The sequence below is a fragment of the Aquarana catesbeiana genome, linkage group LG04 (genome assembly GCF_042186555.1).
Source record: "Aquarana catesbeiana isolate 2022-GZ linkage group LG04, ASM4218655v1, whole genome shotgun sequence".
Lineage (NCBI taxonomy): Eukaryota > Metazoa > Chordata > Amphibia > Anura > Ranidae > Aquarana > Aquarana catesbeiana.
In genome coordinates this window covers 642,129,435-642,153,553 of record NC_133327.1, presented here as the reverse complement: position 1 = coordinate 642,153,553, position 24,119 = coordinate 642,129,435, and the positions used below count along the sequence as shown (strand labels likewise).

The following is a 24,119-nucleotide window of genomic DNA, read 5'->3' as shown; positions in this document are numbered from 1 at the left end:
AGGCCAAACCATCTGCCATCCAACTTTCCAATGACAAGCCCTCAGTGGCAAAATCAGGGTGCCCTCACTGGATATTGGCACCATAGGTGGGCTAGGTTTAGCAATAAAAAAAAATCAGGAGGGGTTGAGAGACCACTTTCTTTAGATTGTTGATTTGCCACCTGTTGGGCAAACTTTAGAAATCACAAGCATAAAAAGAAGACTTTTTTACCTTAGGATAACTGGTCCGCAATAGGATGGGTGGATCTTGCTGCAGGAATCCTCCAACTGGAGCCTCTCTCCGGGGCTAATGTCAAAATTATGCTTTGGGTAACTAACCAGCCAACTGTAGTCCACCCCAGTCTTGATCTTCCGATACTCATTCTCCTTCTCACGATGCTGTTTCTCGGCCTGCTTCATCTGCCAGCTGAGTTCCATCATAAGTGTATCCACCACCATGTCGGAGGGGTTCCTCTGAGATAGTCTTAAATTGGACTCATTCCACCTGAACCAAGACGTCAGTGCCATTGCCTAAATCAAACAAAAGCACCATAATGTAAAAAAAAACTATTTTATGAGTGATGTCATCTGTCATCCTTGAAAGATCAGCAAAATCAGTCAGTTTAAAAACTCCTTCAGACAATTCTTTGCTGCTCTTTCTCTTCTCCATGCTCCTTGTGGCACACAGAGACACACAACAGAAAGGTTGAGTCAATTTTTCACCATTTTAACTGGTTGCCGGTGTGATTTCTATATTGTCAGCACCTGCTAATTGATACAGGTGAGTTTAATTACAAATTACAGGAGCATCACAAACTTGGAATGCAATTATTTCTTACAATTATGTGAAGGTGCCAATAATTGTGTCCAGTCCATTTTTGGAGTTTTGCGTGGAATGTGTCAGAATTGGCTTTTTGTTTCTCCACTTTTTTGTGTCATACAAATACAAACAAAAGAAATAAACAGCAGAATGCCTAAACATTTGTAATTGCAACAATTTTATGGGCGAAGTGGTGCATTATCTGACAGAAATGCAGGGGTGCCAATATTTTTGGCCATGACTGTACATTATAGTTTTGCAGACACTATAACTTTCACGCAAACCAATCAATATACACTTATTGGGATTTTTTTTTCAAAAACGTAGCAGAATAAATTTTGGCCAAAATTTATGAAGAAAATATATTTTTAATTTTTTTTATTGGATAGGTTTTATAGCAGAAGGTAAAAAATATTGTTTTCAAAATATTTGTTCTTTTTTCGTTTATATATATATATTGCAGAAAAAAAAACCCAGTGGCGATCAAATACCACCAAAAGAAAACTCAATTTGTGTGAAATAAATTATATAAATTTGGTTTGGGTACAGCGTTGCAGTTAAAGTAGTGAAGTGCTAAACAGCAAAAAATGGCCTGGTCATGAAGGGGGTAAAATCTTCTGGAGCTGAAGTGGTTAAAGTCCAAGTTTTATGCTGATTAAAATAGTTTGTTTGAACCAAGCTGAACTCGTTTGGGCCTATCCACATGAGCCAATCAGAGAAAGCCTTGTATTATTTCATAATATATCCTCTTAACCCCTTCACGCCAACCATACACAAATATGCGGCCCCACTGGACTGGGCTTTTTTCCATGGGGCCGCATATTTGTGTATCTCCCTCTGTGCTGGGAGCACACCGCTCTGCGCTTTCCCAACACAGAGAACAGGATCTCGCGGAGAGCCCCGGGCCCCGTGCTAACGATCGGAAACCAGATCTCCCAATTCCGGGTCACCTGATCAGTAACTGTGAAGCCCGCCCCCCCCAGTTTTTTTTTCTCTATGAATGGAGGAGAGAGATGCATTGTATCTTTCTCCCTCTTTGCAGAAAAAAAAAAATGGGTAAAAAAAAAAAATAAATAAATAAAAAAATACCTAGATAAAGGTTTGATCAAGGTTTGATCTAGGTCAGTGCCAGGGTTAGTGTTTGGGTCAAGATCAGGGTCAAAGGTCAAAGGTCAGGGTCAGTATTTTTTTTGTTTTTTGTTGTTTTTTTTGTATTAATGGGAACTATTGTTTTTTGGCTGTTCTACGGCTACAAACTAAAATACACATATGTGGTATCGCTGCAATCATCAGGAGCAGGAGCGTTGTTGTTTGGTAATAGGTTATGGTAGTATCGAGAAATATACAGCTAAATTTAAAAATAAATATTTTTTTACTATTTTGGTTCAGTTTTCCTTTGATAAAAATAATAATAATAATAAATAAATAAATAAATAAAAAATCAGGAGATATCCATTACTAGACTTGTGCACAACAGGAAATTTTGTTTAGTTTAGGTTCGTTGTCATTCGTAAAATACATAATTTCGTTCTGTTATATTCGTTATGTTATGTTAATTCATTTTCGGATAATTCATTATTATTCTAATGCCCCGTACACAGGATCGGACATTGATCGGACAAATCCATGGATTTTTTCCGACGGATGTTGGCTCAAACTTGTCTTGCATACACAAGGTCACACAAAGTTGTCGGAAAATCCGATCATTCTGAACGTGGTGACGTAAAACACGTACGTCGGGACTATAAACGGGGCAGTAGCCAATAGCTTTCGTCTTTTAATTTATTCTGAGCATGCGTGGCACTTTGTGTGTCGGATTTGTGTACACACGATCCGAATTTCCAACAATGGATTTTGTTGTCAGAGAATTTTATAGCAAGCTCTCAAACTTTGTGTGTCGGAAATTCCTATGGAAAATGTGTGATGGAGCCCACACACGGTCGGAATTTCCGACAGCAAGGTTCTATCACACATTTTCCATCGGAAAATCCGACCGTGTGTACAGGACATTAGAGTGTCGATATTCGTTATACTGAATCTCGAATCATGTCGAATACATTCGTTATATCCACTATAATTTCTTTCATATTAGTTGAAATTCGATATTTATGTATGTATATATAATTGTGATAATGATTCGTAGTTTGGAAAGTCGTTTGTTTATTGAATCGTTTAACACACACAATGACAATATCTCTTCTCCTCTGCTCAAATACAATACAACACCCTTCTCACTCAGTTCTCAGGAATGCACTTTGCCAGTAATCCAACCTCCAGCACAAAATTAATCAGCTGATTGGACCGTAAGATTTACTTTGAGCTGACCTTTTGTTTCATTAGATCTTTAAAGAATTAGCGTATCATGTCGAATTCATTCGTTATATTCGCTATAACTTCTTTCGTATTAGTTGAAATTCGTTAATTTTATTATTCGGAAATTCGGATGCATCCGAATGTCCGAAAGATGCAAAATTCGGCTGAATTTCGATTCGTTACGAAACGGATTGCACATGTTTATCCATTACCTTTTGTCACCAAAAGAAAGCCCAATTTGTCCTGAAAAAAACCAAGGTATAGTCCACCTGGATGCACAAATTAGTGATGATGTGTACAATTTTCCTAACACATGTCAAAGTTTCAAAATTGTGCTTAGGCATTAAGATTTGTTTTACTGTTATGGCGCAAAGGGGTTAATCATAATCTTTTGCCTACGACATAGCGCACTCCCGTTTGTAAATGTCTGAATGTCGTGTGTTTGGCTGGTATGGTATACAGACGTATTAGAGGTCTATTAAACTCTGTGAACCTGAAGCTGTGAACCACTAAACAATCTAATACAGAGAGATTCTTTAAGCTTCTTTGTGGGTTAGCAGACCCCGTCTGGAGAGTCTCTCCGCTCCTGCCAATTACAGTTAATCCTGGATTTCTATATATATCTGAGCTCCTCACAAGTGCTATAGCTCTGCTTTGATAAACCATTTTGTTCACAGTCAAAGACTATCATCCATCCACGTGTGGCACCACCTACACATGACACAGAACTGAGAAGCTGGGTGTTAATGACTGGGGTGATGAACGAATAACAGACTGGATTTTATTGAACTAACAAAAGAGTGTATATATATATCAACGCGTTCTTGATACTGTTGGAAATGTTGCAGGTTTTGAAATCTAAAGCTGGCCATAGATGGATCGAAATTCAACCAGTTCAGCAGGGATCATTAGCGGCCCGTGCATTGTGGGTGCACAGGCGCTGCCCCTCTTGACACCTCCATCGCCCACCCTATTCATGTGCCCGGCCCCTTTCAGGATGCCGGACACATGAAATACTATGGCGGGGATAGGCGGGGGGGGGTGTATTTTGAAGCACGTGGTTAGAGCCAGAGGCTCTAATAGGCTTCAAAATATTGTGGGCTCAGGGCGCAGAGCACTGCGTCCCGATCCCACCCTGTTGTGTGGCATAGCAAATGAATTTTCGCTATTTTCACACTAACGTTCCTCCCTGAGAGACCTGTCTCCCGATTGGCCAAAGCATTAGGCGATCCTATTGGATGCCTATCATTTTGGCGGAAGAGGAGACACGGCGGAGGAAGCCTGAGAAGCCGAATGAACACAGGAGCCGCAGTCGCCGCTTCCCGCCGAGGAGGAAAGCCGCCGAGGAGGAGAGCCCCGTCACTCCAGGAGAGGAGCAGAGCTCCACCACACGAGCAGTAAGTGCTGCCGGACCGGCCGCGGGGGGGGGGGGGGGTTGGTGAAGTGACAGCCGAGCCGGGGGGTGCACCTGGCTGCATTTGATGGGCACAAGTGGCTGCATATACTGGGCACAAGTGGCTGCATATGATGGGCACAAGTGGCTGCAATTGACGGACACAATTGGCTGCATATGATGGGCACAAGTGGCTGCATATGATGGGCACAATTGGCTGCATATGATGGGCACAAGTGGCTGCATATACTGGGCATAAGTGGCTGCATATGATGAGCACAAGTGGCTGCATTTGATTGGCACAAGTGACTGCATATGATGGGCACAAGTGGCTGTATTTGATGGGCACAAGTTTTTGCATTTGATTGGCACAAGTGGCTGCATATACTGGGAACAAGTGGCTGCATATGATGGGCACAAGTGGCTGCATTTGACTGGCACAAGTGGCTGCAATTTGATGGGCACAAATGGCTGCATTGGATTGGTACAAGTGGCTGCATATGATGGGCACAAGTGGCTGCATTTGATGGGCACTAGTGGCTGCATATGATGGGCACAAGTGACTGCATATGATGGGGCACAGTGGCTGCATATGATGGGCACAAGTGGCTGCATATGATGGGCACAAGTGGCTGCATTTGATTGGCACAAGTGGCTGCATATGATGGGGCACAAGTGGCTGCATATGATGGGGCACAGTGACTGCATTTGATGGGCACAAGTGGCTACATATGATGGGCACAAGTGGCTGCATATGATGGGCACAGTGGCTGCATTTGATGGGCACAATGGCTGCATTTGATGGGCACAATGACTACATTTGATGGGCACAGCGAGGCTGCAATTGATGGGGGGGTTCAGTACTTTTCAGTTTGTTTGCACCCCCCCAAAAAATTTTAGCACCAGCCACCACTGGCAGGGATTGCCCGAAATTTCAATACATCTGTCTATACATCTATATACATCTTGATCGTCATCTTCTGTATAAACAGCCTGTCAGGGTTTTTTGCTCGTTCAGTGTTGCTGGCATTGTATTTTGACAGCTGGAACTCTCCCTTTCGTCAGAATACAATGGGGTTTTACTAAAGGCAAATAGACTGTGCACTCTGCAAGAGCAGTTGCTCCAAAGCTTAGTAAATGAGCAGAAGCTCTGCTGAATTCCATCATCCAATCATGTGCAAGCAAAACTGCAGTTTTTTTTTTTTTTATTTTCCTTGCATGTGATTGGGTATTCTTTTCAAAGTGAAGCTTTCCTCATTTCCACTTTGCAAAGTGCACAGTCTATTTGTCTTTAGTAAATCAACCCTAATAGCTCAGTGGGATGGATTCCTCCATCAACACAGAGTGCGTTGAAGAGGTTATCAAGTTTTTTTTTTTTTTTTTTTTTTTTTTTTCAACCCGCTGGTTAAATGTAAAAAAAAAAAAAAAAAAACATCATCTATGGCTTGCCTATAACAGCATCAAGAATATCAAAAGGTGCTGGTGATTTTTAGACATCGACAAATTTGATTAATGTGTAGTAGAAAGTCATGAAAGGAAAAGTATTGTAAATTTTCAGCAAATATCTATTCTGAGTAATTATTATGTTTACCTTAAGACTCCATTCACACCTGAGCATAGCGATTCACCGGTGTTTTTCTGGCATTTTTAAAAAAGCGTTTTTGCAGCTTTTTACAAGCATTTTTAAGGCTCCATTCACACCTGAGTGTATCGACAGAAGCCACCAAAGCCGCCCGCAACCTGCCCGCTGCCCGCCGCCGAGGAGGAGAGGACACAGGAGCCACGCTGCCCACCGCCGAAGCTGAGGAGGTGAGGGCACAGGAGCCGCTGTCCGCAACCCACAACCCACCCGCTGTCCGTAGGAGCCCACAACCTGGCTGCCACCTAGATGGGGTAAATGTCGGGGGGTAGGGAGGTGCCCCCAACCAGCCAACAGAGGGTGGGGTTTTTTTGCCACCCTCCCCCCCAAAAATAACAAACAGCCGCCACAGGTGAGTAGTAGTATTTTACTACTGCTATTGCTATGATATCACTGTGTTATTTTACCATCTCATTTATTTAATGAAAGTAAAAGTCAATTCACAAAGATTACTACACTGCCTATCAACCAGGCTTCACGTGAAACAACTTCTGCAGAGCAGACATAGCTTGGTGCACCTCCATGGTTCAGTCCATGGCTATCCAAACCTGTTCACTCTCAAAGGTCCAGAGCTATCTGCAATTATTTCCCCTGAACTCAGGACTTTAGGTCTTTCAGGTCCATGGGGAAAAATTCCAACCCCAGGACCAGACAGTGGCTTCTCGACCATCCTAGCTGGAGGTCTTTACCTCCTAAACCAGGGATGAAATATCCCACACACTGAAAGTCATCACATTGGGCACTAATATAGTGTTCCACACCTGCACCCTAGACATTAAAGTGGAGTTCCACCCACTTTTACAACTCTTCAGCATCCCTCACTAAACTCTGCACTGTAAACGAATTGGATATTTTTAAATTTTTTTTCTCAGCACCTACTGTATATCTGCTGTATTCATTTTTCACTTCCTCCTCCCTGGCCGTGGCCCATCGCATCATTTCCTGTTTGCAATGCCTTCTGGGAAGGGGCAGCAACTTCCTCTGACACTGCCATTGCTATGGAAACCTGACCTGAAACCTATTACACTGCTTGTGCTACACTGAGCATGTGTGAGATCTGCAAGGATGAGGTCCAGAAGAAATACAGTCTGGCTTCAGATGCCCACACTTAAGATATCCACAGCCTGCTGTAAGTTTATAAAATAACAAACTACTGCTATAAATTAACAAAACAGACCTTAGTTTACAGACTAACCTTACTAGAATACATTAAGCTTGTGTATTATAGGGGTATTTTTATTTAAAAAGTATAATTTCGGCCGGAACACCACTTTAAGAACTTCCAGTCAGACTAGTCTACACCACCACTTCAACCTCTCTAACTAACAATCCTGCTCTCCAGCTCTGCATTAGGAATGTCTGGACTAGAAGAGTTGAACATGGTTCTGTTTACCGAGAGCAAGTCTGATATAAATCCAACACGGGGTCATATTCCTTAACTAGGTCAACACCTTGCTGCTTATTCTTTAGTCACAGTAGAAACAAAAGGAAACACTTCATGGTGCTTTTATTTACAGTCAACAGGAGGAGAGCTTTAGCACTCACACTTGTCTTAGCAAAAATAAATTCCATAGTCTCTGGCATCAAAAATATGTGTCCACTTTTATATCCTTTCTCCCAGGGAGGAGTCCATTGCTTACCCCCAAAGGGGAAAGCACTCACCAACAAGTTGCCTCATAGTGGCCCAAATGTTCCTCACTCAACCAGAAACCTTCTTCCTAACACAGGATCTTTTCTACTCCACATACCACCCAAACTCTCCCTCTTGGGCAGTGGTCTCAACTGCTACCCTTTGCTTCCCTTTATCCTGCCCTTGGGGCATTATTTCCCCACTGTCAGCAACAGTGCAACATAGTTCCTGCCACTGACAACGTCAATGGGGCACTAGTCCTCTTACTGACCCCAACTATAGCACACTATTCCTCCCATTGATACCAATGATGGAGCACTATTTCTCCCTTTGATACCAACAATAGGGCATTATTCCTCCCACTGACACCAATGATAGGGGCATTATTCCTCCCACTAACACAAACAGTAATGCATAATTCCTTCCACTGATACCAACAATGGGGCACTATTCGTCATTCTGACACCAATGATGGGGCACTATTCCTCCCACTAATACCAATGATGGAATGATGGGGCACTATTCCTCCCACAGACACCTATGGGATGCTATTCCTCCCACTGTGTTAGAAAGTTTCTTTGATCCAATATCTAATATTTATCAATTAACAAATACTTACAAATGAATGAATGGATTGGGTCTTTTTAGAATGATTAACTTGTATATATTTATATCTTCTGGATATGGAAAAAGTGAAATATATAGACTTTTATATTTATGTGAAAGTATATGTATGTTGTTATAAGCTTCATAAGCATGTCTTTGGAGACCTCACATATGGTAATAATTAGTTCTTACCTCCCCCCATCACAGATGGAGAAGGAAGGATTCACATTTCTTAAGATGTAAAAGTTTATGTTTTAGCTAAGTTCTTTATACTACAATATTTCTTGATTAGGACATTAATAAGAACATTGGGTTTTCAATGAATATTATATATATATATATATATATATATATAAAATTTGATTTAGATGTTATATTATGTACAAGTTAAATGCTTTCACACATTGTTCTTGCCCATTCCTCAGGAATGCATAGAGACTGAACAACCCCCACCCTTGCGTGAGAGGTGAGAAGCTAGCTCTCATTAGAAGTGTCTATAGGACAATTAGGCTCAGAGGAACTTTAAACCAGCCCTTTTAAAGATAAAGTGGGGGTCAGATTTTAGGAGCTAAACCTAGGAACAGAAGCACAGTGGGGCAGATTTGCTTCAGACACACTCAAGGAAGCTGTCATAGCTACACACATACAAAGACACACATTTGATTATATATACAATCTTCATTTCTAGAATACAACTACATTATTGATGTTATTTTTACATTCTACATTTTGATATTGTTCTTGTAATATTTTGCTATTTTATTATTAAATCAATTTTTGAGTGTTTACACAAGAACTGAACAGACTTTCTTGGAAGTTTTCTCACCAATGTGAGTTATTGAATATCGCTAATTATACAGAAAGAATGATTTTAACACACTGACACCAACAATGGGACACTATTCCTCTCAGACTCAGTGATACCAACAATGGGGCATTATTACTCCCCCTAATACCATTTAAGGTGCATTGTTTAATTCCACTGACACCAGGACATTTTCTTCTCCCACTGGCCACAGTTCAGCCCCCCTAAAGTTTGAAGGACAGAACACTGGTCCTGTGTTTAGAAAGTTTGGAGACCTCTGCCTTAAACACTTCCCAGAAAAAAAAAAAACAGAATGATGGGCATATCAGGCTCCCTAGCAACATGCTCAGGGAGCCTTCCCTAAAAGGGACCTACAGCCCGCTACACACAGGTTCAGGGTGGTGATAAGGGAGAGCATCATTAGCTGTCTATGGAGGAAAAAATTAAAAGGAGCCTTTTGAGATGGAGATAAAATAACACTTCAGGAGATAAAATAACGGTTTAATAAAAAATACAGATTAAAGTTTACTTAAAGTGGATGTAAACCCGAATTTTTTTTTAAATTAAGGCTTGCACCTTGTACAGTATAGGATTTCATGTCATCTGTGCCCAGTCTTGCCACAAAGAATTAATCCAGCTCTGAGCAGTCCTCTTATCTTTTTTCAGTAAGATAAAAGCTGACACGCAGAGAAATAGGAGTCAGTTCTTCCCCCTTGCTGTGAGTGACAGGTGATTTACATATCTCATGCACAAGCCCGAGAGAGACATTTTGTGTACTTCCCATCCCCATTTCTTTTTTCTCCAGCTCTCCCAGGATTGGCTGCTCCACACCTCAGCATGATTGGGCATTTTGAAGTCATGTGGTGACCTTTCTGGGTTTTGAATGGATGTTAGAGATCATAGCCGAAGTTCAATGTAAGAAATACACAGGAGAAAATGCATGTTAACAAGGGGAGTGTAAAGGTGGGATGGGAGTCTACTGACATCATGACTCCACCCACCGAGCTCCGGACAACAGACCCACCCACAGAATCTGCAGTTTTTGGGGTCTCATAACAGACAGAGGGGAGACATTTGCCAGGTAAGGATACATGCAGGAGGCATGTATATCGTTATAGATAACCATTATGGCAGTTTAGAAAGGATGAGAGTAGGTTTACATCCACTTTAAGATGAAGAAATAAAGATGACATTTGATGACATTTATGTTTGTGAAGTGAATTTTTAGGAGAAAATTATCATGGCATAAAATAGGTACTGGTGTAAAAAATTAACCATCTTGGTGAATTGATCCTATTCCTACTTCTAGGAATTAACAAAACAGCTAACCATCTTTATCTTATCTCCCCATTCCTTACACTGCCCTCTGACCTACAAAATATCTTATGAAACATGCAATCAACTCCAAAGTAGATTTAATTCCAACTGTCATCATCTGTAATTAAGGAAAACCCAGATGCTTTAGACAGTTCAGTTGAGGATTTGCTCCATTTACTGGACACTAACCCTGTTTCATGATACAGAAAATCTGTTTTTTAGAACACTTATTTAGACCAAATAAGACATCATATCCTAATGCCCTGACCCAGGCATACTACCATATAATACCTACCACCTTAAGGAGATTCAAAATCCAGACAGGTCAACCTTCAACGCCACATGTTCAGCCTAGCTGAGCGTGTTTGAAGAATCAGACATTGACAAGAATAGAGAATAGAATAGAGCCAGAGCCATGTGTTAACCAAAAATAAACTAGGTCCTCCTATGTAAAGTCAGACAGTGCTTGTGATCTATATCCCAATCATATGTAAATAACTTGTGAACATTTAAGTAGAAAAAGAAAGGGGTAAAAAGGTTCACAAACAGCGTCCAAATCAATCCACGTGATAGATCTTTTTCCTAAGGGACTCATTATCTTACCTGCCAAACTTGCTCCATTTGAACTTATGCGTCGTCTACCTTTTATATTCCCTCTATGGGTCATACTGGCCATTGGGGTGTCATGTGCACCCCAGTACTCTTTACTATATTTGGTTTCACCTCCAGAACTCATGAGTGTGTGTCAGAGGTTCCTCCTGATGCTATCCTATGTGCCTTATAACAGGACTCAAAATTTCAAGTTCTGAGCTACTAGCCAGGCCTCAAGGGTTACTCGCCACCAGTTGCCCCACCCAACCCCGCCTCGCCCATAAACACGCCCCGCACCTAAACACACCCTCATAAATTATCTCATTAAATGACACTTAAATGTTTTATGAAGAATTAAGTTAAAAAAATAAATATTAACAACAACAACAACTTTATCCGTGCACACCAATGCAGCCTGCCTGTGCCCACCAATGCAAGCTGCCTGTGCCTACCAATGCAGCCTGTGCCCACCAATTCAGCCTGCCTGTGCCCACCAATGCAGCCTGCCTGTGCCCACCAATGCAGCCTGTGCCCGCCAATGCAAGCTGGCTGTGCCCACCAATCCAAGCTGCCTGTGCCCACCAATGCAGCCTGTGCCCACCAATGCAGACTGTGCCCACCATGCAGCCTGTGTCCACCAATGCAGCCTGCCTGTGCCCACCAATGCAGTCTGCCTGCGCCCACCAATGCAGCCTGTGCCCACCAATGCAGCCTGCCTGTGCCCAGCAATACAGCCTGCCTGTGCCCACCAATGCAAGCTGCCTGTGCCCACCAATGCAGCCTGTGCCCACCAACGCAGCTTGTGCCCACCAATGCAGCCTGCCTGTGCCCACCAATGCAGCCTGCTTGTGCCCACCAATGCAGCCTGTGCCCACTAATGCAGCCTGCCTGTGCCCACCAATGCAGCCCATGCCCACCAATGCAAGCTGCCTGTGCCCACCAATACAGCCTGTGCCCACCAATGCAGCCTGTGCCCACAATGCAGCCTGTGTCCACCATCCACCATGCAGCCTGTATCCACCATCCAGCCTGTGCCCACCATGCAGCCTGTATCCACCATTCAGCCTGTGTCCACCATGCAGCCTGTGTCCAACATTCACCATGCAGCCTGTGACCACCATCCACCATCCAGCCTGTGTCCACCATCCAGCCTGTGCCCACCATGCAGCCTGTGTCCACCATCCACTATGCAGACTGTGTCCACCATCCACCATCCAGCCTGTGCCTACCATGCAGCCTGTGTCCACCATCCACCATCCAGCCTGTGCCCACCATGCAGCCTGTGCCCACCATGCAGCCTGTGTCCGCCGTCCTCCATGCTGCCTGTGTCCACCATCCACCATGCATCCTGTGTCCACCATCCACCATGCAGCCTGTGTCCACCATCCACCATGCAGCCTGTGTCCACCATCCACCATGCAGCCTGTGTCCACCATCCACCATGCAGCCTGTGTCCACCATCCACCATGCATCCTGTGTCCACCATCCACCATGCATCCTGTGTCCACCATCCACCATGCAGCCTGTGTCCACCATCCACCATGCATCCTGTGGCCACCATCCACCATGCAGCCTGTGTCCACCATCCACCATGCATCCTGTGTCCACCATCCACCATGCAGACTGTGTCCACTATGCAGCCTACCTGTGCAGGGGAGAAGAGGAACAGGAGAGCCGCCCGGATGATCAGAGCGCTGCGCAGGGAACACAGCGATAACAACTTTCATTTCAATTGCTGTGTTCCCGCCGCTCAACGTCCACCATCCACCATGCAGCCTGTGTCCACTATGCAGCCTACCTGTGCAGGGGAGAAGAGGAACAGGAGAGCGGCCCAGATGATCATAGCGCTGCGCAGGGAACACAGCGATAACAGCTTTCATTTCAATTGCTGTGTTCCCGCCGCTCAACGTCATATACAGCCCCGCCTTTGATTGACAGATCACCCGTCCCAGTATTAGACGTGTGATTTGTCTATCAAAATCCCGGGACCAGGAAGAGGGGCTGTATCTGACAGTGAGCGGCGGGGAACACGGCAATGTAAAATGAAATCTGTTATCGTTGTGTTCCCTGCGCAGCGCTCTGATCATCCGGGCATCTCTCTCTCTCTCTTCCCCTCCGCAATCACTGGGAGACTCTCATTCCACACAGGCTGCTGGCGGTGCTCGCCCTTCCCACTCCCAAGCAGCCATAGCTCGCCAGCCTTTAAAATGCGTTCGGAAAATGCGAGCAGGCGAGTTTAACTTTTGAGGGCTGCCTTATAAGTTCCGTTGGATGACTGATGATCAACTTGAAGTCTGCAATGCTTTATATGATCATCTTTGCTTTGATTTTATTGTAATCAATTTAACTGAGACTTTCACTGTTATTGTATTATTTGTTGAACTTACATGTGTCTGCGTGATGCAACTTATGAAAAAAAAAAGGAATTACAAAAAGAAAATAAGGGCTCATTCACATGGGATCTCTGGCCCACACAGTGTGAATAAAAGGGTTTTTTGTGCGGCTGGAGCTGCCCGTTACTCTATGAGGACACAGCGGTGTACAGATACAGCCGCATGTCCTAATTTGACAGGTGTGCAGGTGGGGGTGAGTGACCCCAAATACATACTGTCTGTGTTTGGGGCCATAAGCTTGCATTCGCATGCCTTTCAAATTAGGACCTGCGGCTGTGTTCATACAGTTGCAGTCTCCATAGCGTAACATAGACTGCCTTTCCACCACATAAAAAAAAAAAATCTTTTGCACTGTACAGGCCACAGCACCCATGAGAATGAACCCCAAGACCGCATTCGCATACAGAGCTTTATTTCATTACCTCATTATACTTTTATCTCTTATATTTAACAGGAATTTTTGTAAGTTATGTTGTGTTTGTGTCTGCTAATAATGATTTTATTGTGTTTTTTGTGAAAAGGAAATGATGGCATAGGAAAAAGCAGCTAAATGTGATATGAGCTTAAAAAAAAACATAAAATCGCAGGTAAAGCAGGTGAATGCATACATTCACAGCCAACAGAAGTCACAAAGCATTCTTGTATAAGTACCAGACCTCCTGGTATGTAGTATTCAAGAAAAAAAATGGTCTCTCTTTCCTTAGAGCGATGGTCTCTCCAGACCTCTGCAAACTCTGTGTACAGGTATTCAAAAAAATTGGAGAGGTATGTCAAAATGTGGACAGTTTCTTCAAAATCTTTTGAATTACCCTCTCAATATGAAAATAAAGATCTGAAATAACTCTTTAGCCAGTTGGAGTATCTTGGAGCGCGGTGGAAGTGGTGAGTGCTGGGGGCCCCCAGGTCAACTTTTGCACCGGGGCCCACAACATTCAAGCTACGCCTGGGGATCGTCACAAAGTAAGTTTACAAACTTCAATATCGCTTCGATTAATAGGAGTAGACTACAAATAATCAGAACACAGTGTGGAAATTAATATACAATTTTAGATTTTGACCACAGATACACTTTAAATGCTAAATTCCCCTTTAGGAAAAACATAATTGTTGCACATATTTTTACAGGAAAAGAAATGTGCATTTATTATTTTTTCCCACAGGAGCCTGCAAAGCTAATGTAACATGGTGAATTTAGCCTTTAACCACTTCACGCCCGGTCTATAGACAAATGACGTCTGGGAGGTTGCATTTCCCATCCTAACTGGACATCATATGATGTCCTGTCCGGAAGCACCAATACGCAGCCGCGGGGCTGCGCAGCAGCATGATCGGTCACTGGCTGTGTCCATGGGACACAGCTGATGACTGATCAAAGACTCGCTGCTGATACCATGTGACCACCATGACGAATCACAGCAGGTCACATGACAGTTGTACACAATGGATGGCTTCCTTTCATGCCATACATTGTATACAATTGTGTTGCAACGGTAGCTGTGATTTGTCAATTTGATCACATGGTACAGACAAGGCCAATCACAGCCCATCTGTGCCATGTGATTAGCTTTGACCAATCACAGCTAATCACAACAAAAACAGACTAAATGATTCAGTTTCATTTAGTAAAGTGCTTGCTTATAGCAACGTAATTCACTGCTATAAGCAAACATAATGTGTAAAAAAAAAACCTGATCACTTCCCCAGAGTGGTACAAAGTTACTATGGTAACATTATATTGCTCTGGTCACAGTGCGTTAAAAAATCGTAAAAAAATAAATAAAATAATAATTTTTTTTTTTTTTTTTTTACTGTCACCAGTCAGTGTCCCTGATCACTGCAACACCAGTTATATGATGACACTGTACTGCACTGGTGACAGTACCTAAAAAAATTTGTGAAAAAAAATGTTTTGATTTCTTCATTTTCAAAAAAATTATGACAAAAAATAACAACTTCAAAAAACTCGCCATGCCCCTTACTAAATACCTTGGACTGTCTACTTTCCAAAAAGGTGTCATTTGGGGGATATTTGTACTGTCCTGGCATTTTTAGGCTTCAAGAAATGGGATAGTCCGTCAGTACATCAGGACTGGATCAATTTTCAGATATATACCATAGTTTGGGGACTCTATAACGTCCATACAGACTAAATAGTATACACTGATTTGGGTTATTTTCACCAAAATAATGTAGCAGAATACATTTTGGGCTAAATTTATGAAGAACAGTTATTTATTTGCAAAATTCTATCACAAAAAGGAAGAAAACACATTTTTTTAAAGCAAAAAATTAAAAATTAAGCGGTGATTAAATACCACCAAAAGAAAAGCTCTATTTGTGTAAACAACATGATAAAAAGTTTGGGTACAGTGTTGCATGGCCACGCAATTGTCATTAAAAATGTGATAGCGCTGAAAGCTGAAAATTGGCCTGGGCAGGAAGGGGATAAAAGTGACCAGTATTGAAGTGGTTAACTGTTTTCCCAAGATGGAGTTGGACTTCAAGCAGAAAGCCTGTTGTCATCAGTAGATTGTTAAGGCTTCCCTTTTTACGATAATGACAGCCCGTCTTTGGTGGAAAAGGGGGTGGGGCCTGTTTGTGTAGGGCTGCATCCATTCTACACACAACCTCCAAAGATTGCAAAGAGCAGTGCAATTTGTAGACTTCTTATCATCAAGACAATTGAATTGTGTCTATATATGAGATAAGCATTTAATTATAATAAAACAAAACATATACCTATGCAGTAAAACTGTGCACAAAGTAACATTAGTTTTGACAAATCTCTTGGGCACATGGGAGGTGGTGAGACAGCTTATGGAAGAAGCTTTAAGCCTGTTTTATCAGAGGCCTCAGCTGCTGGGTAAGTAGGAGTCCCCAATGGTAAGCGTACAGCATCACATAGGTGATTATTAGCTTTGTCTACTGGGAACAGTAAAATAGAGAGAAACATGAGAGATTAACAAACAACAGTTCACTAAAAATAAATAGAGAAACTTCCACAAAGACTATCTTCATTCAATACAACATGTTTTCCAGAGCCTGCTATGCCTAGTGTCTTTAACTCCTTGTCTACCAAGGTCCGTTTATAAACGCTGTGGTAATGAAGGGGTTAAAGCAGTATACTTGTTAATGATTTTTAGAATCTGCAAAGGGATCACTTTCTTCCAGGGCTCTAAAGGAGTTCTCCTCCCTCCTCGTTGGCGATGCCCAGGGTGGTTTCTGGGCTCTCCCATTCCTCCAGGGAGTTTGGGGCTGCAAAAAAAGGCAGTAAGTTTGAGAGGAGGAGGTGACTTGAGAACATCCATTTCCCCATCCTCCCTGGGAATAATAAACCAGAATCAATGAGATTGGCTGCAGCCGCTGATTGAATGAAGATGGTTAAACATTCCCAATCGACTTCTGTCGAGCAGGAACGGCCAGCCAAATTTCTTATCCATTCGTGTCCAGCTCAAAACCCAGGCTTTGGGTGGGCTTAAATCACCCCTCTACTTCTTTAGTGACACTACAACCCGAGAAATGTTTTTTTCTCCTTATTTCTGTGTCTTCAACCATCCCAAATGCCCTCTAGTTCTTTGTTGTCAAAGCAAATATTTTTTGTATTCATGCCTGTGACATTCTTTGGATATGTACTGACCAGCGAGACTCATTTTGCCAAATTGCTATTGTCAGTTACTGCTCTAAAAGGTCTTCTTTCTTTTGAGAAGTTTTTCCTGCCTGCATATTAATAATTAGGATTGACACTTTTGTGACATTGACAAAGGTTGTGGTTGGAGTGGGCCTCCAGACCTGCTTTGTGGTGTTTTCGAATTTCTCTATGCCTCCAAAAACCATTGTGTCCTGTCCGTGATACTGTTTTTATTTGCACTGAAATCCAAATTTTTAGGACAAGCTTTCAGAGTGTACCCCCTTCTTCAGTGTTCAAGCAGTATTCTGTATGCCTCTAGCTTTTTTGCCTGTCCATTAAGCATTAATTTGGTGCTATTCTCCACAAGGTCTGTCCTTCTACATTTGACCTGACCTATTAGCCTTTTATGGCTTTGTTTCATATACTCTTGGAGCTCTGTTATATGCCTAATTGATGGGGAGATTTAATATTATTATGGCTCGCAAATATATAAGAATGCAGACTGGTTACCCTTAGATGACTTCATACTATAGGAATGTCATTATAAAATGACCAAATGACCAAGCCCCTTCAGGAATGGATGCTATATTCCTTAAAGCGGTAGTAAACCACCAACTTTTTTTTTTGTTTAAACCCACAAGGCAAAGTTCTAATGTGCTAGTATGCATCACATACTAGCATCTTATGTAAAACTTACTTTAAAACGAAGGCCTCCAATGGCGTGCTGTCACCGCACACATGGGCTTGCATCTTCACCTGGTCTTCCTTCCAGGTTGGCAGGCTCCGGTCCTTCAATTGGATGAGCCATGATGACGTCAGTCCCGAGCATGCAAGCAGGAGCCACTGTTTACGGCACAGGGCTCTGAGGGAACAGCACGGGCATACCGTTCCTTCAGAGCGCACGCGCCAGTGATGTCACCAGCGGCTTCACAAGTAAATATCTCCTAAACTGTGCACGTTTAGATGTTTACTGTACCTATAGGTAAGTCTTACTATGGGCTTACCTATAGATAAAAATCATCCATGGGAGTTTACTCCCACTTTAAAATGTACTATTACTTTTCCAAGGGTTACAATTGGTCACTCCTATCCATTAGTCCTGTATATACCACAGCCAAAATTGGAATAAGGTCGTCAAACACCAGACCTGAAACAAGCATGTGTCTGGTTTGATCATCATCTTGCCAAACCGTAAAAATGGGGGGGACTCCTTGCCAAAAGGCATCCATAGCTAAGTATCTTGTTACACTTTTTCAATATTATTACATTTCTTATCTTTATTTGTCATTTCTTAATTAAATGTTTTAAACAGTTGAATTTTACCTGCAAGTTTTCATGTGACCTCTCTTTGCAAGTCTCGGAAAAAAAAAACAAAAGCATAAACTATCACATGACCATGATAAAACACTGATAGAGTGTTTTAAAAAAAAAAAAAAAAAAAGAAAAAAAAAACTTTTATGCCTGTAAAACTCTCTTTAATAAATGTAATAAAATGATTGAAATAGAAAGACGCTTCTAAAAGCTCAGCAGCACACGAGCTTTACCTGCTATAATCTATACTTTATTATAAAAAAAATAACCATGCGGATACGGATTGCATAGAGTCTAATTTTAGTTTCCCTATGAACGCATCTCAATTTAAAAATAAATAGGAGTGAGAATTAGGTGCTGAAGCAAATTCTCTTTCAACCCTCTCTATTTCCATCATTGTCATTCTCTAAGACTTATTCCAAGATATGCTAAATTCTTAATGGCCTCAAAATCGTCATCATTGTTACATTATTCCTGAGAGTGTTTTCACGCATTCTTCTTTGAAGCCTACTATATATTCTATTCATGTACTTCTTTTTCGCAGCCTTTCCTGAGAAGTACTATGGAATGTTTATCTTTAAAGAGGAACTACACTGCTTCTGAGCACCACAAACCAAAAACGCTGTTTAATTCATTTTTAATATTCAAAGCAAACTCGCCCATCCATGTTTCCATGCTTTATTTTGTTGAGAAATCATGTTTAAAAACACCCCCTAGCATTTCTGGCCATCTTGAGTAAGGGCAGGAGATTCATGTAGCATTTACTTCCTGGAATCCATTTGCCCTTAGCTCAGGCACGCAGGTAGGAGGGTGTGCTTAGCTAAAAAAAAACCTCCTCCTCCCCTTCTGAAGACTCCTGGGATGTATAACTTAATTTGCCTAGGCCTGGAAACCAGGAAGTACCATATTTTTCGCATCATAAGACGCACTTTTTCCCCCTAAAAAAATGGGGGAAAATGTCCCTGCGCCTTATGGAGCGAATACTGACCAGGCACGGCCCCCCCCCCCCGTCGCCGCCGCATCAGAATATCGGCACTCAACTTCTCTGTGGGGTAGAAAAGACAGGATGTGAGGTGGAGCCTTCCAGGGGCATACCAATTAGGAGCGGGGGGACGCGGTCTGCTCCAGGTGACGAAACATGGAGAGGGTGTCAGTGGCGTTGCTATGGGGGTGCGCGCCGCACCCAGGTCAGTTGACACCCGCCAGATGCGACACCATCCCGCGGCGGCAAGAGACCTGGCTGTTTTTTTTTTCAGCCGGAACACCCCCCCCCCCGCGCAGTGGTCTGGTCCAGTCTTACTTCCTGCTCCTTCCACCAGCAGCTGCTGCTGCAAACTATGTCCCCAGTCCTCCTTCCTAGCTGCTGCCCGGGTGTATCTGAGGCTGAGAGCCAGCCAGCGAGTGAGCGAGCCAGCCAGCCAGCCAGAGGGGGTTGTGGATTGTAATGGCAGTGTCCTCCACTGCCTGAGGTGAGCTGGTGATAAGGTGGTGGGAGGTGTGGGCTGGCATGGTATCCACTGCCCAGTCACCTGAGCTGGTGTGATAGAAGAGGCTGAAAGGGTATTTGTGTCTGATCTGGGAAGGGGGGAGGTTGCTGTGTCCACCACCACCACCCAGGTATAGTGTAGCTGAGCTGATTTGATAGGGGAGTGGTATTACTGTGTCTCCACCACCCACCTATAGTTGTAGTAAAATATTAAATATTTTAGGACACCATTTGGTTCAGAATATTTTTTTTCTTGTTTTCCTCCTCTAAAACCTAGGTGCGTCTTATGGTCAGGTGTGTCTTATGGTGCGAAAAATACGGTAACTGAAGAAATGTAAAAGAAAGTTTAAAACAAGTAAATATCATATACTTTCCGACAGCGGCGTCCCGCTCATTAGGGGCGCAGGGGCCACCCCCCTAATCCATGCGCCCGGCCCCTAATCTCCATGCAGGGCGCCGGACGCATAGATTTCAATGTTTGTTTGTTTTTTAAGCACGTGATTAGACCTAGAGTCTCTAATTGGCTTCAAAAACTGTGGGCTCGGGGTGCAATGAGCCCACCCACTTGTGTGACATTAGCAAATGAATATTTGCTAATGTCTTCCTGCTTTGTCTTAGGACTCTCAGCCAATCGGGTCTCAAGACTCACTTCCTGTTCAGACAGGAGGAAACGCAATGTCCCCGGCTCGGCTCTTCCCTCCGCAACCTCCTCCCTGCACCTCCCTGCATAAGGTCAGGCCATGGATCGCCACCTTCCCGGTTGCTCGTTAGTGCGAGTGGGGGGAGCAGGTTTGTTTGCTGCCCCCCCTCCCAAAATTTCGAACACCAGCCGCTACTGCTTTCCTATCTTTTTACTAATGCTAGCAGCATAAGGATTAAAGATAGTCAATGGTGACTTAGTAAAGTTTTGCTTTAAGCAAGGACAGAACTATAGCTAGAGGAGACATTGCAACTGTTAAGAGGCCCATAGGTGACAAGTTTCAAAGTGGATTTTGCAGTTGGCATTAGCATTGGGTTAAATATGTGGATAAAATCTGCATATATAGTACTTTTATTGTGGGTACCTTTAAAGCAGCCTTTCTCAACCTTTTTTTTTATGGAGGAAACCTTCAAACAGCATTTAGGTCTCAGAGAATTCTTGCTAATAATTATTGACTCTATAGCTCACCATACATTAGCAAGAACAGTAAGTTGAGAAATAAAAATAAAAAAAGGAAAAATAAATGTGGCATACTTAGAGTATCTGACACGTAGGGCTTCTCCATATAACAAAATAATTTCTGTAATACAATAAATGAAACAAATGTCCAGAAAAAAAAGGCAAACAGCTTAAATTGTCCTGTTCCCTCCCATTGGTGCTTAATTGAGAAACTGCTCCTTACATTGGTGGTCATTGAAATGCTTTCTTACCATAGGCGTGCGCATGGGGTGTGCCTGGTGTGCCTGGGCACACCCTAATCCTGGGGTTGGCAACCTGTCAATGGTGGGCAGGTGACAGGTGGAATTTAGTGGAACCGATCTGTATTTTCCTCCTGCAGCAGCTGAAAGTAGGCTTCTCCTCTCCCTTTTGTCAACATTCAGCTGCCACAGGAGGAAAATATAGGGGATTGGTACTAATATATTCCACCCCCGCCACCCCTCATTTCCCTGATCCTCTTCCTTCTGTTGCCCGGGTCTCCCATGTGCGCCCTTGCTCCCCCCTCCTCCCATTGTTTCAGGATGGAGAGCGGGGAAGAGGCCGGTAAATATGTCAAACGCATATGTATTGGAGCTTTGGGGTGCACACCCTAATGCAGTAGGCTGCGCACACCTATGTTTCTTACATTGGCAGTCAGTGGAGAAGAACATTCTTAAGCCTTGTACACATGATCAGATTTTCCGCAGACAAAACCTCCGACTTTTGTCCGAAGGCATATGCCTGGATTTTGTCTTGCATACAAACGGCAAGGAATTGTCGGCCAACAAACACGAATGTAGTGACGTACTACGTGGTTTTTCAGCTCTTTAGCGCCACCCTTTGGGCTCCTTCTGCTAATTTCATGTTAGTAGAAGTTTGGTGAGTGTTGATTCGTGCTTTTCATCTCGCGCTTTTCATTTAGCGCTTTTCAGTTTGCGCTTTTCATTTCGTGCTTTTCAGTTCGTTTCTGAACGGCTGTTCGTCAACCAGACATGTTGTGGAATCCGAGGAGATAATGTGTTATTTATTATTGGCCTTGGAGTTATTGACCCAAGTCCATTCCAGGAACAGGAGGAGGAGGATGATTTTCGGAATTATCTCCGGATGACAGACCCCTGCTTTCACCAACTCTTGGCATTGTTGACCCCCTATATTAAAAAGCAGGACACATGCATGAGGCTTTTATTTTATTTTTTGGTTGAATAATAATTATTTGATTTGGTATATTTTCTATATTTTTGGATGCATAGAATGCACTTTTTGGTTAAGTTCTATTGGCTATCTGGGAGTAGGCAGTTACATTAAAAAAAAAATACAATGTAAAATTGACAAGGGACCCCAACATAGTTGTATCTTTGATCTTAAAAACTACGGGATAATGGTGTTGTGGTAACTTGCCCAAAAAAAAAAAAAAAAAAAAAAGCATAATAATATTATTCTTGATATCACTAAAAACAAAAAGCATTTGAAAATGTGTTTGCAATAACAACTCCATCAGTATCACCAACAAAGCAGCTTAATTAATTATCCCATTAAAGAAGAAGAGAATTGTGCGCTGCATTTCGAGATTTCATAATTTGCCACGTCACGAATGTTAATTCTCCATTACGATCGCTAGTTTACAAGACCGACCGCTTCCGGCTCGTCCTTGCTTCCAAGCACTCGTGTTTGTCATTTGGACTTTTGTCTGACGGACTTGTGTACACACGATCGGAAAATCCGACAACAGACATTTGTCCGTGGAAAATTTGAAAACCTGCCATCCATCATTTGTCCGGCAACAATTGTCCGATGGAGCGTACAAACGGTGGGATTTTCCGCCAACAGCCTGTCATCACACATTTCCCGTCGGAATGCGGCTTATGAGTGGTGGTTTGTGAGAAAAGGACCCATTTACATTGGTGGTCACTAGAAGAAGAGCCCCCTTTGGTGGTGGTCAGTGAGAGAAGGGGCATTACACTCAGTGGGAAAAATTGCTCCTTGTAGAAGTGGCCAGGGAAAGTGCAGTCATCAAAAAATATTTTTGGTGTTAGTGATTACTAATCTAAGGGTTGAAAATTGCTGATTCCTCAAAGAACCTCTAGCAAATCCATGGACAAACCTTGGGGTTCCACAGAACCCTGATTAAGAAAAGCTGCTCTACAAGCTATGAAAGAAATTAGTGTTTTGTGTCACTATAAGGCACATTATGATTTTGCTACAGTGCTCCATCATATATACCGTAGTTGTGACCCCATTCTCAACCACGTCTCTCATAATTTTGTCAAGAAGCAAATTACATTTAAACATCAAGCACATATTAAATATAAAGATCAATAAAGTTATGTATTCCTTAGAAATAATACATGCATCTAATGTAAATATGTCAATTTATCTTGATAGCCATGATTTTCGCTTGGCCTCCAGTGTTGCCCCTCTATTGATTAATACTGCTCCTACTGTATATCCAGGGTATCTTACTTCCCTAACCCTTTCTCCCAGCATTAAAAAAAAATACAAAAACCCTTTAAAGGGACTGGCATTCCAACTTGTTCACGCACTATACCCCAAGGATCCTGTGCCCAGGAGCTAGAGAAGAGTAATAGACTGGGGCATTCTGAGATACATGCCTGTTAAGCTACTTGGAGGGGTCAGTTTGCAATGACCCTGAGAGGAGTTGTCCTACATAATGCCAAATCTTTTTTTTAGTTTTGGAGAGAGTGGAGAATGTTTTTTGGTGTCAGGATTGAGTCGGGGAAGATCCCCTTTCACTTCCTGTACTAGAAACACAACAGGACATTAGTGGTATTCTGTCCATTGCTAGAGGAAATGACACTGGAACAGATGCTTCCATTGGGAGATTTCCCCACACCTCGTGTTTCTGTGAGAACTAAAATTTTGGATTTTGATCATCATCAGAAAGTGATCGGAAATCCAAATGTTTACAAACGTCACTAGATGAGATATAGAGCCAACATCTGTGGGCACTTGTTCTGATAACTGTCTTGGAGGTTTTGCCTCTCATTTCTACGACGAGAAGTTAAAAGAGAAG

General features: G+C 42.7%; 1 protein-coding gene across 1 annotated transcript in view; it reads right to left on the bottom strand.

Annotated features, from left to right (window-relative positions):
* RD3 (RD3 regulator of GUCY2D) overlaps nucleotides 1-24,119 on the bottom strand; it is a 62,234-nt gene that overhangs the window by 20,011 nt on the left and 18,104 nt on the right. Inside the window, exon 2 of the mRNA XM_073628417.1 lies at nucleotides 212-510. Coding sequence (XP_073484518.1) covers nucleotides 212-507 — 296 coding nt within the window. The 5' untranslated portion in view covers nucleotides 508-510. The remainder of the gene's footprint in view (nucleotides 1-211; nucleotides 511-24,119) is intronic.